This window comes from Syngnathoides biaculeatus, chromosome 18, assembly GCF_019802595.1.
Source record: "Syngnathoides biaculeatus isolate LvHL_M chromosome 18, ASM1980259v1, whole genome shotgun sequence".
In the NCBI taxonomy this organism is placed as follows: Eukaryota; Metazoa; Chordata; class Actinopteri; order Syngnathiformes; family Syngnathidae; genus Syngnathoides; species Syngnathoides biaculeatus.
Window position 1 is genome coordinate 1,703,662 of NC_084657.1, and position 15,877 is coordinate 1,719,538.

Genomic DNA, 15,877 nt, shown 5'->3' on the forward strand with positions numbered 1-15,877 from the left:
TGCTGTCACGATTGCAAGTGAACAATCAAAATTACTGTCCCCCATTATTCGTGACACTTTGATCCTACAATTTGTATTTTATTTTTTACATTTTATTTATATGAGCAGAAATTGGACTTGGTTAAATACCGTCCCCCACATGTGGTGTGAGGGGGACTTTGGTACCCTTTTGCCCTTGATACCCTTGAAAATCTAATGTAAGTGTTGCAAAAAAATGTTTTTTTTTTTGTTAGGATTAAATAAAGTTCCACACTTTTGAATAGAGTTGTAGAAAATAAATCCACTAACATGTACACGACTCCAGGTATGGCATCGGAATTATATTTGGGGCACAATATAGTTATGTTATGCACACGAAACGCTAATACTGTATATGACCACAAAACAGGTGTAATTTGCGCACAAATGACTCATTGGTGGGTTTGTTATCATTCCAATGAACACATGACGTGCACCTTGCAAGAAACTGCAATTTCTGGTCTCCTTCTTTTCTTATTCCGTTATGATGACTAGCCTGCAATGCTATGCTATGCTAAGGCCTTTCAAACTTTTTGTTCCTTGTGGCCCCCCTTTAAATTTTGACCACCTGCTCCTGCAAAGGTCTCTGCAAGTCGTTGACTCGCAATCTTGAAAGATATTCACTCAACATTGTACTCATGGGTGTCATCCACGCGCCATTCTTTTATCTCTTCTGTGACGTATAATTTAACAATGATTTCCTGGAATCCATCGAGGTGCCCTAACCTTCCATGAAAGCGCTTTTATGCAGTAAATATTTGTTTGTTTTTTTTTTCATGGTCATGCCTGGAGAACCTTCAGAGAAGAAAGAAGACAGTGGCAAAGGGAAGGGATGCACTGATTTTATACATCACCATATTTAATATTTCGACAGAGTGTTAATTCCAATTAAATTCAATTGAATAAACAAATCATAATGTTGACGTACATTCTTGAAGCATACATCAAGTTGTGCAGGATTTGTGCAATAATGTAATAATATAACTGGTACATGTCTGATAATTTATCACTGTTCCTCCCCCCCCCCCAACCACATAAAGGTGCACAAGGTCGGGCAAGTGGGGGGAAGTTGCTCCAGCACAGCGATGTTCTTCTCGCCCAGGAACTATGGGATGCTCGGGGCATCATGAGAAGGGACCTTCTTATTGGAAAGAAACAAAGAAGTCACGGGTTGTCTGTCGTGTGTTACAACGCCCACCTGATCTCTTAACTGATTTAAGCAAACGCAACAGCATCTCTGGCTGATCGTTCGGCCGCATTTTCAGGGAAAATTCATACTTTGCAGTTGCATGTTTCAAATGCGTGTATCTTTTATGACGCCAGTCCCGGAATTTCTCTGACAGGTAACTGACCTCGTTATGTTACGAGGGGCAATCAAAACAACTGAATGCGACCTGTTAATAAGTGAAATTTTCACAGCTCGTAGTTTAAATACTTTTTTTTTTTTTTAAGTTTAAGTCTGTCCTTTTCCTGTCAGCCATTCTGGAAATTACATTGTTGGATGCTTCCCAGAAACCAACCAGAGAGCTATGATTGAGTTTCTTGCTTTGGAAGTGGAACCAAAAGGTTGCAAAATGAGGAAGCTACATTAGGCTACTGAGAAAAGTTTGAACACCTTTGTAACACTCGGAAAGCTCCAAGAACAAGCTCCAAAAGTGTCCTCCTCGTGCACATTTGTGAGTTGACTGGGTAGCTATTTGGGATAAAGCTTTGCAAAAACTTGCTATTTCTCTGTTTCTGCAGCACTTCCATGGCTTACTACCAGAAATTCAGTGACATCATCTATGATTTCCTCAGTGCTATTCCCACGATTGACCACCGAAGATCACATAGGTCACCTTAAATTGGGCTTTTTGTCCTTTGCTTTGATCCTGGACACCACCTTTTTGACTCTAGCAGAGCCTTTTGGAGTTTCCCCATACACGTTTTGCCACTTTTTGAAAATGTTTAGTGTTGGTTTCTCGAACAAAACAAGGAATTCAATCACCGTTCTCTGCTTCTGACAGTCAACCAAAACAAGTACTTAAACTACAAACCATGGGCGGGTTGGGGTGGGGGTGTAACCCCAGCGATTTTGGGCTCTCTGAGGGCAGAGCCGCTGTGACATACTGTAGTTTTAAACCTCTGGTCTACAGTAAAGTTTTGAGTAGGAAAGGCTCTCAGAATCACAATCTCCTATTTGTTCGAATGTGCATATGCGAGCAGAATAGCAGATCATACAGCGTCCACATGAATTCAATGTCAGGTTAGCATCAGCAAGTTTGGAGGTTTATTCATGTCTTAGCAGCAGGTTTGAATGTAAAGTAACAAAGACATACACACTTTAAGACCATCAATGAAGAAAACAATGTTTGCATTTTTGTTTTTTTTTTTTTAATCAGTCACAGTTTGTGCTGTCTCTTGTTGTTGTGTTGCTCATAACATGGTGGACGGGGAAAGAAAAAAAAAAAAAGAAGTCCCTGGCGTGCTTCATAAAAGTGATGGAGAGCAAACATATCAGACCGGAACAATGACATCCACATGTAAGTATTGTAGCTCCCGCGTCATCGATAAAAATCAGGTCTTGTAAAAACAAAAACAATGTATTGCAATGACAGGTTTAATTTCAGTTCTTCTTGAGTGCTCTTTCATCAAACTGTGTGACATGGCACTTAATGTTAAAAGAGTGACAGGAAAATGACATTCACATGGTAAAATACAGAAGCTCGTCTACTCTCGTCGGAATAATTGGAAGGCTGCAGAAGGACACAGCACATTGTCACTACATTCCTGGTGGGGATAACCCAATACTGTACTAGTGAATTGGAATTGGAAAGTATCTTTTGGTGTTTACAAAGAAAGGAAGACTGCTTTGAATTTCTCTATGTATATTCAAGGTGCAACGACGATTCAATGGAACGCTTCATTTTGGACATTTACACAATGCCTCCAGCTGTCACTGCAGAGCGGCTGACTTCTTTTCAGCGATTTATGCATGTTGTGTCAAAACGGCCACTGATTTTCACATTTATCTTCTCGTGTTCTCGAACACGTGAAAGAATGAACGCACAGCCAAGAAACAGTACGTTTGTTAATCTCACAGAACTCTGTGCTCACCACCGGGAATTTCTCGATTTACAAATGTTGATAATACAGACACTGAACACATCTCTCACAAACACACTGACTGTTCAGTCAGCTAGATGGTCTTATTTGGGCTGGGGGCCAATATAGGCAACATAGGAATATAAAAATACAAGCATATTTTAAGTATTTCCTGTTGCTCTTCCCTGGTAAAAGTGGCTCATACAACTAGATATTGGTGTACTTATATATGCTATGTAAAACATTCGTGATTTTTACTTTGCATATTTTCCTTTACATGTAATGTTTTTATTTGACTTAAGTGGATTAATACAAATGTTTTACTTTTACCCATTACACTTCAGTGTACTGTTTTATTAGCGCTTAGGGTTTATTGATATACATACAAAGTTAGGTATATACATTGTATGACTTAGAACAGATTTGCATTTGAACTCGCTGTTGGTATTCCACAATCTGGACTTCAAAATAAAAGACGCAACAGTACAGAGGGCTTTTCTCTCACGTCAGGTTTTTACAATTCTTCAGACATCATTTTAAATTCTGGGGGTAATTCATTTAAAGGGTGTAGAACAAACAAAAGTGTGTGTGTGTGTGACGGGGGGGGGGTCTACAGGGCCACTTCTCATCATAACAGGTCAAGGAGGAGACTCTTATAACTGTGAATGGAAGACAACTCTATGATTGCAGAATGTTTCATCGCGCTAAATTATTGCAATTTCCCAAAATGATTTCTAGAACGTAAAAAAAACAAGTGCACTAGGAGACTATTAAATCTCATGCAGTGACATCAGATGTTGTGTACAAAGGCTTTATGACAAATTGTGTTACTGTGGGTATTTCATTGTAAGCTCCTTTTTGTTTGACATGGATCAAAAAATAATGTATATTTAAGGACGTCCCAAAAAAAAAAAAAAAAGCTCAGTGGGTAACACCAGCATTTCATTGTTATAACATAATCTATGATTACCATGTTGTGGGAATACAAGATTTTGTGTTTTAAATAGCTAAGGTGCAAAGACTGGGGTAACCGTGTGGATGAGAAATCATGTAAATTCATCCCATTTGCAACGACTTCATCTTTAATTTGCTTTCATCTCTCACTGCAAGAGAGAATAACTTAAAAAAAAGTATATTGCTTCAAACGTTTTTAATTAGCGTGAACATTTCATTCACCTCTTTTCCGGTGTGTCCAGACAGACGGAGAGACAGACATGATATCATCAGTCACTGAAACATAGAAAGAGGAATCCTGGAGATGAAACAATGACAATCCCCACACGCAGGTGGCCCAATGCAAGTGCTGACGCATCGCTTTGGGTAAAGGGGGGGGGGGGGTGGCTGGGAGATGAGTTACAATAGTCTTTTTTTTTCATTGGATGGTAATCTCGTTGTTTTCCAGCTCTGTGACTGAGGCTCTCTGCAAACATGCTTCCCATTCATACAACCAACAGTTGTCAGTCAATAAAAACAGAAACATAAGCAGGCTCTTCATTTGCTCTTTCCAGATGCGCTGGAGCCCCCCGCCCCACCCTCCAGCTTGTCAGCAATTTCCGATGTGTCTAACTTGTCAGAGCCGTCTCCTTTCTCTGACCTCTCCTTCTCAGATCTCTCCTCGCCGACTAACTCCGATCTCTCTGACCTGGCATCAGCATCGCCCTCAGACCTCTCCTTCCTCTCGGAACGGTCAGGGTCCATCCCTGATGTGCCCGGCTTGTCCCACTTGACCATGGCCTCGTGCTCAGCTATACAGGTGGTGATGTTTGAAGTCCAAGCCTTCAGATCATCCTGCAGGAGACCAACAATACACAGCCTTGATGCAGTGATCACTCTGTTTTTATACTATTTTTTTTTAAGCAGAATAACATGGCTGACAAAAGCGATCCAAGCGGCATCTGCCATTTTTTTTTACAGGGCAGTGGAATTGCTAAACTTTGTCCAATTGTAATACAACCAAAATTCTCAGGTGACGCAAGCCTCCCAAAAATCTTGTAGGTATGGCATATCTTGCAAGACTTCCACATATCTCGAGAGTTTTGAGCATATCTCACGAGGCTTCTGCTTATTAAGAACATAAAGGATTAACTCCAAAAGCGTATCCGCCCTCACAGAAGAGTACTACTCAGGCAAAGAGGGCTAATATAATGTAGACAATAGAATCCTTTTGTGTTTGTACAATACTATAGTGCTAGGAGGAACCACATATAAAATGTGAGCGGCGTAACCTTAAAGTGCTACCGACACGTAAAGAGTGATTTTTAGTATGTTTTTAATTAAAGAAAAAAAAAAAAAAAAAAGGGCAGCTGGAATGGACTCATCCGTTTTTTCACCACATGTCGAAAAAGAAGATGTCATGATGTTGTCATATATGGATTTTTGCATCTCCCACCGTGAAAATGCTCTTGAGGCATTTGTGTTGGAGAAGAACAAGGAAGTGACATTTTTTACGGTAGCGGTTTCACGTCAAGTGTTTATATTGGTTAATACTTATTGTAACGGTGAAAAATTACTTGTTTGTTTCGTGTTAGCCAAAATGCCGGCTCGTCGTAATGCTGGATTTTGCTCAAAACACTTGGGAGGATGAATTCACTCTTCACAATTTTCCAAAACACCCGGTTCGTCGTGAAAAATGTATTGCACAGGTGCAAAGGACGAGAGCTTTGTGGGTTCTAAATGACAGGTAGGTGTTTATGGAGCTATTAAACAAAAATAATAGTTGTGGGGGACTCATTTGTCTCACGGTTTATAGCATATGTTACGTGTGAATTTAGAATAAATACCCTTGGTCAAACCAGCAAAATATAACAAAACACTTGTATTGCATTTAAGACAATTTAATCACACACACAATACAATACAACACAAAACTATAAAATAGAAGTACAATGACAATTTAGTAGCGTGTAACACAAACTGGGACAACTTGTCCGAGAGCAGCAGGATGAACAAAAAGCTCTGTCCGCGTCCAATGACATAATCCTTCTCTCAGAACGTAAGAAAAGATACGCGTCATAGTAACATCATAAAGTACGTAAGTCAGGGGTGATAAATGTGTTGATGTGCACGGGCCAGCGTTGTTGTTGTTCGCAAGCATTATCCTCGATACTGAGGTGGATCCGGCGGGAAGGAGAAAGGAGCCCCAGAGGCCACCGGTGTCTAGGCACCCCTGACCTCCTGAGTTTGCCTGGCATGGGTCCTCCTGAGTACGCTACACACACAAGACTTGTAAAAGAGTTAGGAAATCAAACAATTATGGGCCAGTCATTTTTAACATTTTATCGGGTTCCTTGTCCGTCTGTCGGGGAATCTGTTGTTAGTTAGAAGTGATCCACATATCATCTAAATGTGGCACGAAACAATAGGGTAATATTGCCCTGGTGACTTCACTCGATTGTGAGATGTTCTCTTCTTCGAAAAGAGCTTCTGTGTCAGAAGGGGCGTTGGAAAAGTCCTAAAATATTTTTTGTTCGTCTCCCAGAGCAGGTGGCACAGCGTCTTCTCAATGGCGACTGTCCCAGTGTGACATCTGCAAATGACGTGGCAGGCAATAAGTATTTGAACACCCTGCTATATTCTCCCACTTAGAAATCACGGAGGGGTCTGAAATTTGCATTGTAGGTGCATGTCCACTGTGAGAGAGATCATCTAAAAAGAAAAATCCAGAAATCACAATGTATGATTCTTTTACATGATTTATTTGTGTGATACAGCTGCAAATACGTTTTTGAACACCTGAGAAAAACAATGTTAATATTTGGTACAGTAGTCTTTGTTTGCAATTACAGAGAAGAAATGTTTCCTGTAGTTGTTCACCAGGTTTGCACACAGTGCAGGAGGGATTTTGGCCCACTGCTCCACACAGATCTTCTTTAGATCAGACAGGTTTCGGGGAAGTCACTGATAAACACGGAGTTTGAGCTCCCTCCAAAGATTTTCTATTGGGTTTATGGAGACTGGCTCGGCCACGCCAGAACCTTGATATGCTTCTTACAGAGCCTCTCCTTGGTTTTACTGGCTGTGCGCTTCGGGTCATTGTCATGTTGAAAGGCCCAGCCACGATCCATCTTCAATGCTCTGACTGAGGGAAAGAGGTTGTTCCCCAAAATCTCACAATACATGGCCGCGGTCATCCTCTCCTTTACACAGTGCAGTTGTCCTGTCCCATGTGCAGAAAAACACCCCCAAAGCATGATTCTACCACCCCCGTGCTTCACAGTAGGGATGGTGTTCTTGGAATGGAACTTATCATTGGTCTTCCTCCAAACACGGTGAGTGGAAATATTACCAAAAAGTTCCATTTTGGTCTCATCTGACCACAAACCTTTTTCCCGTGACTCCTCTGTATCATCCAAATGGTCATTGGCAAAATTGACATGTGCTGTTTTAAGCAAGTGAGCCGACCGTGCCATGCATGATTTCAAACCCTGACATCTTAGTGTATTACCAACAGTCACCTTGGAAACGGTGGTCCCAGCTCTTTTCAGGTCATTGACCAAGTCCTGTCGTGTAGTCCTTGGCTGATTCCTCACCTTTCTAAGGATCACTGAGACCCCACGAGGTGATATCTCGCAAGGGGCTCCACTCTGATTGAGATTGATCGTCATGTTTAGCTTCTTCCATTTTCTAATGATTGTTCCAGCAGTGGACCTTTTTTTTTACCAAGCTGCTTGGCAATTTCTCCGTAGCCCTTTCCAGCCATGTGGAGTTGTACGATTTTGTCTCTCGTGTCTTAGAACAGCTCCTTGGTCTTGGCCATGTTACAAGTTTGAGTCTTACTGATTGTATGGGATGGACAGGTGTCTTTATGCAGCTAACGACCTCACAGAGGTGCATCTGATTCAGGAAAATACATGGAGTGGAGGTGGACTTTTAAAGGCAGACTAACAGGTCTTTGAGGGTCAGAATTCGAGCTGATAGACTGGCGTTCAAATACTTCTTTGCAGCTGTATCACACAAATAAATCATTAAAAAATCATAGATTGTGATTTCTGGATTTTTCTTTTTAGATTATCTCTCTCACAGTGGACATGCACCGACGATGACCACTCCATGATTTCTAAGTGGGAGAACTTGCAATATAGCAGGGTGTTCAAATACTTCTTTTCTTCACTGTAGCTACTATTTGGATGTGGAGTGAGACTTCTGCAACTTTTCGCATGAATGACAGGCTCTCCGCTCATTTTTTTTCTCGTATAGACATTGAAGTGAATAATATTATATGTAGTTTTCGTAACAATATCTAGTTTAAAATGTATATAGGGATGTCAGTGGCACTTTAACTCGGCCCTCACAAGGCACTGAACCAAATTAGCTATGGAGTTGCTTGTTTGATAGACACATTTTTGTCCAGGCAGATTTTTACAATGTTCAAAGTTAATCATCGCTACATTACTTTAGGGTGCTCGAATATTACTGAAAACATTATATGGACAGTTAATAAGAGTGTCATGATGGCATGAGTCTGACGAAGATATGATTGACATTTTACGAGGAAAATATGCCATGAAATTTGAGTCCACGTGCATTACAAAATAGATGGCAATTGGGTTTGAAGGTTTCATTTTACAGTACAGCATTTGAGATATTCTGAAAATCTACAGTACATGCGTTAAAAATGCTGAATGTAACATTTTTAAGTTTGTCAAGTTTTATATATGAATTTAAGTGCATTTTTATTTCAAATTCTGCTTTTATCCAATAAAATCAAATTAACAAAATAATGTTAATCCAGGCGACACGGTGGAGTACCTGGAAAGCGTTGGCCTCACAGTTCTGAGGTCTTGGGTTCAATCGCAGACCTGCCCGTGTGGTGTTTACATGTTCTCCCCGTGCCTGCGTGGGTTTTCTCCGAGCACTGCAGCTTCCTCCCACATCCCAAAAACACGCAACATTGGACACTCTAAATTGAACCTCGGTGTGATTGTGAGTGCAACTGTTTGCCTCGACGTGCCCTGCGATTGGCTGGCAAACAGTTCAGGGTGTACCCCGCCTCCTGCCCGTCGACAGCTGGGATAGGCTCCAGCACTCCCCTGACCCTCGTGAGGATAAGTGGCTAAGAAAATGGATGGATGAATGGATGTTAATCCACCACCTGACTGACTGATCTGATTTGGAGATACAGTGTACAGTACTTGAAGGTAAAGTTCATTATTTTACACTCATTTGTATAGAGTTATTACTAATGTATTCGTGTTTTAACACTGCCTCAAACATGTATATATATATATATATATATATATATATATATATATATATATATATAGAGAGAGAGAGAGAGAGAGAGAGAGAGAGAGACAGAGAGAGACAGAGAGAGATTGATAGTATTATATAGTAAATGTGTATTAGAATCTTGAAAAACAATCATTCTATTTCAGCCTTCCCATGCAACTCTGTTGTCGTACAATTTGTTAAATGCACTTACCTCATCTTTTGCATGGAATACTAATAAGTTATTTCCATCGTTGACTCTGAGAGGGAAAAAAAACAGTGCTGATCAATTTGTCATTCTGTGGGAGGCTTTAGAGTAAAATGACCTTCAAAAAATTTCTGGTTAATTATTTACAATATACAGTATGAAATTGTACAGAAAAAGACACAATCACCATTTTGTAATTGATCTTACTGAAGAATGAAGACGTTCTTCTTTTTCTTATATCCCATTGAAGGATCAAAAGAACAGTTAGAAAGGTCAACAGCTGGCTCTCCATTGTATGTTGTGTTGTGGTTCCTGGCGTCCTTGTAGAACGTCAGCTTGCCCTCTTTCAGCACACAATAGACATTCACCCAGGATTTGCTGGAAACAATCAGAAAACACAGGTCAGAGGCAAAGAACGACCCATTGATATCAATAATATTCACTTATGGTCAACATGTAAATGATTACTGACTATATTTGAGTGGTTTGAACATTGCTAAAATCGTCCAGTGCATTTCCCTTTGAAAATTAATGATATCTCACCATATAATATTCAGTTCATCCATTTTATTTTGTTTGCTTCAGGTGACCAATAACATTGGGAGCGGTGAGAGCATGAGTGGCTGATGGATTGCGCATCATTGAAGCCTCACACAGCAACTTCCCTTGTTCCACCCATTTCCTTGTTGTGCACATTGTCTCGTCCACGCTTTGACCGTCCCGCACATGTACTCCATTTTAATGTTGTGTTTGTGATAACTTTTTCTATTTAAGCGATAACATTTTTTGATTATACAGTTACGATACCACTTCAGCATTGTGCCCCAGTGAAAGCTTCCTCTGTGGCACCCAAGAGGTGGTAACTCCATGGGAACTTTTGTCCTTGTGGGGATCCAGTGGGAGGAATCCACCACTTTGTGTTTGTTACCTACTGGGATGTCCTCCAGGGCTCCAGGCAGGGCACTTTTCTCCTTGTTGGACCCTGCATTGTGATTTGCCCCCTCGAGGACGATGCTCTTTCACCAACAAAGGCTGGTTTGAAAAATTAACAAAAAAGATACAGCCCAGAAACGTTCCTCTGGTGGTGGTGTTCATCGTTATGTGGAGGAAGAGTTTCCTCACCTCATCAGTGAGAGATAGCGGGAAGCAGGTTTTTAACATGGATGAAGCATGCCTTTTTTTGGAAGATGACACCTACGCATACCTCTTCAAGGAAGCAATTTATGATCATCAGGTGTCAATGCTGGAGGTGAGTAAACGTAAAGCCTTTACGACACAGGTGCCAATGCTGCAGGTGAGTAAACTTAAAGCCTCTATGCCACAGGTGTCAGACTCAAGGCCCGGAGGACAGATCTGGCCCACCACATGATTTTATGTGCCCCGCAAAGCCAAATCTAGAGTGTCAATTTCCATGATTCTTGTAAAAATCTGTCCCAAAAATTTCAAAAAGTCATATATCATTTGTTCTGACTCAGTCTGACCCAAAAAAATTCAGGACTTTTTAGGGGCATTCTTAGGGGCCGACACGCACAAAATTTAGGGCCATCGTGGGAAATCAAGAGTAGGGAAAAAAGACTCACCCAATGGTGCCATCCACCGTTCTTGGTTCATCAAATGTTCCAGTACCTCCGTACCTGTGACAGTGATCACCTGTCGCCCCTTGTGGTAGTTCTCATCGATATGACCATTGTCAACGTCTTCACGTAACAGTCTACAGAAAAACAGGTTCCAACTACAATTGCAACTACATACACAAATGTCTTCTACTGATGTCTGTCTCAGCACCCCTACGAGTCGAGCTCCTTGAGCCATCCCAGTGCCTCCTCTATTTGTTGCTGCACAGGTGCCAAAGAGGCTCTCTCGTCCTTTGCTCTGCCTCTGAGTGCATCGGCCTCGGTGATAAACCTCAGATTCCTCTTTTCTTCTGCCTCCTCACACAGCCTGTCAGCCTTCTCAATAAGCGTTGATATGTCAGTCTCTATTCTGGCTTTTTTGGTTTTGAGGCAGTAGAGATGAAAAGTGGGCAGCGATGACAAATGTAGCCAGGTACAAAGTCTTCCTTTCCCCACAGTGGTAGTTTTTAGCAATGTCACTGTCTGGGAACGTGACTGCAAACACTTTTGAATTATTTTCACAAGATTTGTAACTGTAATGGCTGCATATCTCTTTTAAAGTCCACACGATCTCTGCCTTTAACGAGTCCGTCTTCGTGTACGTTCATAAAGCCTGACTTCTGGCTGGACAACTGTAGGTGCGCATTAGGGATCGCAATCGGTTACAAATAACAGGTTATAACCGTTTTTTTTTTTTTTAAATGATATTCGCTCAGAACCCAGGTTTTTTAAAACCGAAACCGTAATCGGACTTTCGAAATCGGTTAAAATTTCCAATCATTTCTTCCGGTTCCGGTACTCCACATTGTGCTATTTTTTCAACATCATTTCCACTTTTTTCAAGTTTCACTGTTAGAGTAAAGTTGGACTCAAAAGAACATTGAGTTAAATCAAAGAAACATCAAACATGGCATCGAGGAAACGCTCCAAAGTATGGGAGTAAACTTGTTCTATTGGCAGACATCAAAACACTACTCGCATAACTCTATGAACTCGTCACTCCGGAAGAGCAACAACAAAAACAGTCCGTGCGGAACCCACCCGCACCCCAACTCGAGGTACCGCGGGTGAATTATGTAAACACCACAATGGTACCGGTTTTAAAACCGGTTAATCATTTTTTTTTTTTTTTGCTAGACCTGTTCGGTTAAAAACGGTTATGAAAGTAAGTGTTTTTTTGCGATCCCTAGTGCGCATGCAGTGCTAGTACCACTGCCTGAAGTTGATGCTTCACTATCTTGATATTTTAGAAACAGATTCATACCAACGGAAGATGAGAGAGTCTTCGCCAAATCAGCGTGTCTCCTGTTTTTCCGGTGCGACTCCAGCGCTTTGACGGCCATCTTTTCAAGCTGGTAACTCTGCTTGCTTACAGATGGCAGTAAAACATGTGCCGATCTTTTGGATCTCGACGAACCCAGCTCCCGAACTCCTTACTTTCAACCCAAGCTTCTTGAAAAATGCACTTCCCCGTGATACAAGTCGGATCGATGAAAGAACTACGCTACGTCGTAACGAAGACCAAGTGAAATGCCTACTCACGGTGACTTCCGTTGACAATATCCGGCTGATTTGGACGCCAGACGGACCGCTATTTTTTTTTTTAAATAAAAGATTAATTTTTTTGGGAGAATTTTGGCGGTAGAGGTCCTCCTTGTGATTTTTTTAAAGGCCTTTTTAGGGGCTTGACCGGTTTTCGCGGATTTTAAGGACTTTTAAGGGCCCCTAAATGCACCTTCGAAAATTTAGGGGTTTTTAGCGACTTTTAGGGCCGCGTGCGAACCCTGATAAATGATAAAGTTGAGATATTACAAGCAGTTTTGCGTTACCAAATGTGAATAGTTGAAAAACACATTACCCGTGTTTTCAGATTCCAAAACTAGTTCATAAATTGATGACGTAAATACGATGAGATGATTAAATCTTTTTGTTCCACAGTCATAACGACCCTCTGAGGGAAACCCGAACTACAATGTGGCCTGCGAGAAAAATGAGTTTGACACTCCTGCTCTACGAGCTTTTCCTCCGCCATAATGCATGTGTGTTTGTGTCTGTGTGAGAGAGCGTGAGATGGGACTGCGTGTGGAGCAGTGAGAGTGAGAAGGGATAGAAACGCAACGCGCGCAGTTGCTCATGTGTACAGTTTACCAATTTAGCAAGGGCGATCGGGGAGGAGTCGTGCTAAAGAGAGGACAGATTGATGCTGAGTGCTTAAAGGTTCTAAGAAAGCCTTCCGAGCAGCAAACCGGTGCTTCGTACCATTATTGTTCCCGCTACTAAGGCATCTCCCCTCCGTCAACAGACCACGGTCAGGTGACTGTTGCAGGAAAGATTAACAAAGGTTTTATTCTTAAGTATTTAAGTAAATATGTGTACTGTTGTAATCTTAGTCTCAAATATGTCAAGTATAAATACTGCTTACGTATTTTAATCATTCTGGTACCCAGATACACAGACGCTAAAATTCCTGGCGTGTGTGTGTGGGGCGGGTCTTTTTCACATTTTGGGGGGGGTTCTGGTCCCCATTAACCGTGGAAAAATTAGGGATTACTGTTTTCCACACAGCTGGGGCTTAAAGATGACGTGTATATATCTTAATAAGAAGACATGATACACAGATAGCACTTCACTTGGACACAAATTATCATCCCAAGCCACGCATGCGCCTCCGGAGCCTGGGTTGCCGACCCCGGCGCTTGATGAAGTAGAGTTTAATTTTTCCTTTTTGTAACATTCAAAATGTCGCAGTTCCTCACTTTGAGCCTGGCCACAAATCACTGTGACTTGAACAACTGCAGTTCATACCTGGTGGGGCTCCTCTGTTGAGCTTCAAGGTCAGAGCTGGTGGCCCTTTTGCGATATAGGAATCCTTCATTCTGTGCTGTGTGCGACGGTGGCTGGGGCGTTGTCGGAGCACCAGTGGCTGGAGCTGATCGAGAGCGGCGAGTTTCCTCAGGCTCTTTTGGGCGGGGTCTCCTCCTCGGTTTGGGTCGATCTCGAGCACGAGGACGACCATCAAAACGTGTCACTGGAGCTGAGAGGCTGCTTGGAGGCCGATACGGCTCTCCTCTGGCCTAATGAAGCAGATTTGAGAAAATGGCACAGATGCATGATGTAAGTTGCACCATTCTGGTTCACTGTGAGAGATAACTTACATGGGCTGCTTCTCTCTCCTGGACTTGTTCTACAATCTCCGCCATAGTAGATCTCTTTTCCCTGCATTGTTAGAGGACAAAAAGAATCACCCGTGAAGAGTTAAAAGTGAAATCTGGTCTGTTAGTAAAAGACCATGTTCCACTGAAAACTGATTAAAAACAATGTGATATAGACATTTGTTTTTTTTTTGACAATTGCCTTTTCGAATGTGAAATGCAAACACAAAACCATTATGATTTTCCTTGAAATCCCTGCAAATGGTAGTCTCTGAAAATGGAGGGCTTTATTATGGTGTTCAGGCCTCGGCACGTGCAGTCTCAGTGCTTGACAAGAACAGAGCTGCTGTTACGTATAGTGTACGTGGTGCTAAAGAGAATAACTACTAACAATGTTCGGTTTTCTGTTCTCAATGAAATTTCAAGTATTCCATAAACAAAATACAAAAATATATATCCTGTGTAAATTATAGCTGTCCCGAGACACATTGACATATTGTAACTGAAGCAGTGGTATAACTGATTCATAAATCCAGCCATCCATCTTCTTTGCCGCTTATCCTCACAAGGGTCATGGATACATTGCCTGTTTGTAGGTGATGAAATACAGTACATACATTTTCTAACCGCTTATCCTCACGAGGGTCACTGGAGTGCTGGAGCTTAGCCCAGATGTCATTGGGCAGGAGCCAGGGTACATCCCGAACTGGTTGTCGGCCAATCGCAGGCACATAGAGACAGACAACAGTCACACTCACAATCACACCTAGGGGCAATTGAGAGTGTCCAATTAATGTGGGATGTTTTTGGGATGTGGGAGGAAACCACGCAGGCACAGGGAGAACATGCAAACTCCACACAGGCGAGTCTGGGATCGAACTCGGGACCTCAGAACCGTGAGGCCAATGTATTCCACCGTGCCACCAATTCCTCTATTGGTCCACCTCATTTCTTTAGCACCCTCTTTTTTTTCCTTGTACCTCCCTCTTGATTATCAACTTATATCTCAAATAACAGAAAAATAAAGTTTTAAATATGCCTTTTTTGTTATGACCTTGTGATTATGGCTTCAAATGAAATACATAATTTCACAAGCATATTGTTGACGGTTGAGCCGTAAATTCGTGTGTATAATACGCTCTCATGTGTACCCCCCGAAAAAGAGTCCAAAAATCAGGAAAACCCTTCTTTCTATGTACAGTATCATGACTTTCTATCCATTGACATGTACATGTAAATATAATCAATACAATTGCCGATCCCCTCCTGACTTCCATCCATCTGTATTCCATACCACTTATCCTCACAAGGGTGGCGTGCGTGGCTGACTCTGGGCGAGAGGCGGGATATAGCATAAACTGCTCGCCGGCCAATCGCAGGGCCCAGATAAACAAACGAGCATTTGTACTCACATTCACGCCCATGAGCATTTTAGAGTCTTCAATTTAGCTACCATGCATGTTTTGATGACGTAGGGGAAGGCCGGAATACCCAGTACCTCGAGCATGCAAACTCCACACAGGGGAGGCCGGATTTGAACGTGAGTCCTCAGAACTGTGAGGCAGATGTGCTATCCTGTTTTTCCCAGTGTGCCG

At 41.9% G+C, this 15,877-nt stretch overlaps 1 protein-coding gene across 7 annotated transcripts in view; it reads right to left on the reverse strand.

The window, feature by feature from the left end:
- Positions 1 to 1,087: 1,087 nt before the first annotated feature.
- sptbn4a (spectrin, beta, non-erythrocytic 4a) overlaps positions 1,088 to 15,877 on the reverse strand; it is a 62,025-nt gene continuing 47,235 nt past the window's right edge. For 5 of the 7 annotated variants that reach the window (XM_061803366.1, XM_061803367.1, XM_061803368.1 and 2 more), the window contains 5 exons: positions 14,286 to 14,346; positions 13,936 to 14,204; positions 9,725 to 9,895; positions 9,524 to 9,569; positions 1,088 to 4,890 (listed from right to left, as the gene is read on the reverse strand). In XM_061803366.1, the coding sequence (XP_061659350.1) occupies positions 4,594 to 4,890; positions 9,524 to 9,569; positions 9,725 to 9,895; positions 13,936 to 14,204; positions 14,286 to 14,346 (844 nt within the window). In that variant the 3' untranslated portion in view covers positions 1,088 to 4,593. Of the gene's footprint in view, positions 4,891 to 6,328; positions 6,629 to 9,523; positions 9,570 to 9,724; positions 9,896 to 13,935; positions 14,205 to 14,285; positions 14,347 to 15,877 lie in introns of those variants that run through there. The other 2 variants (XM_061803369.1, XM_061803373.1) reach the window with 2 other exon arrangements.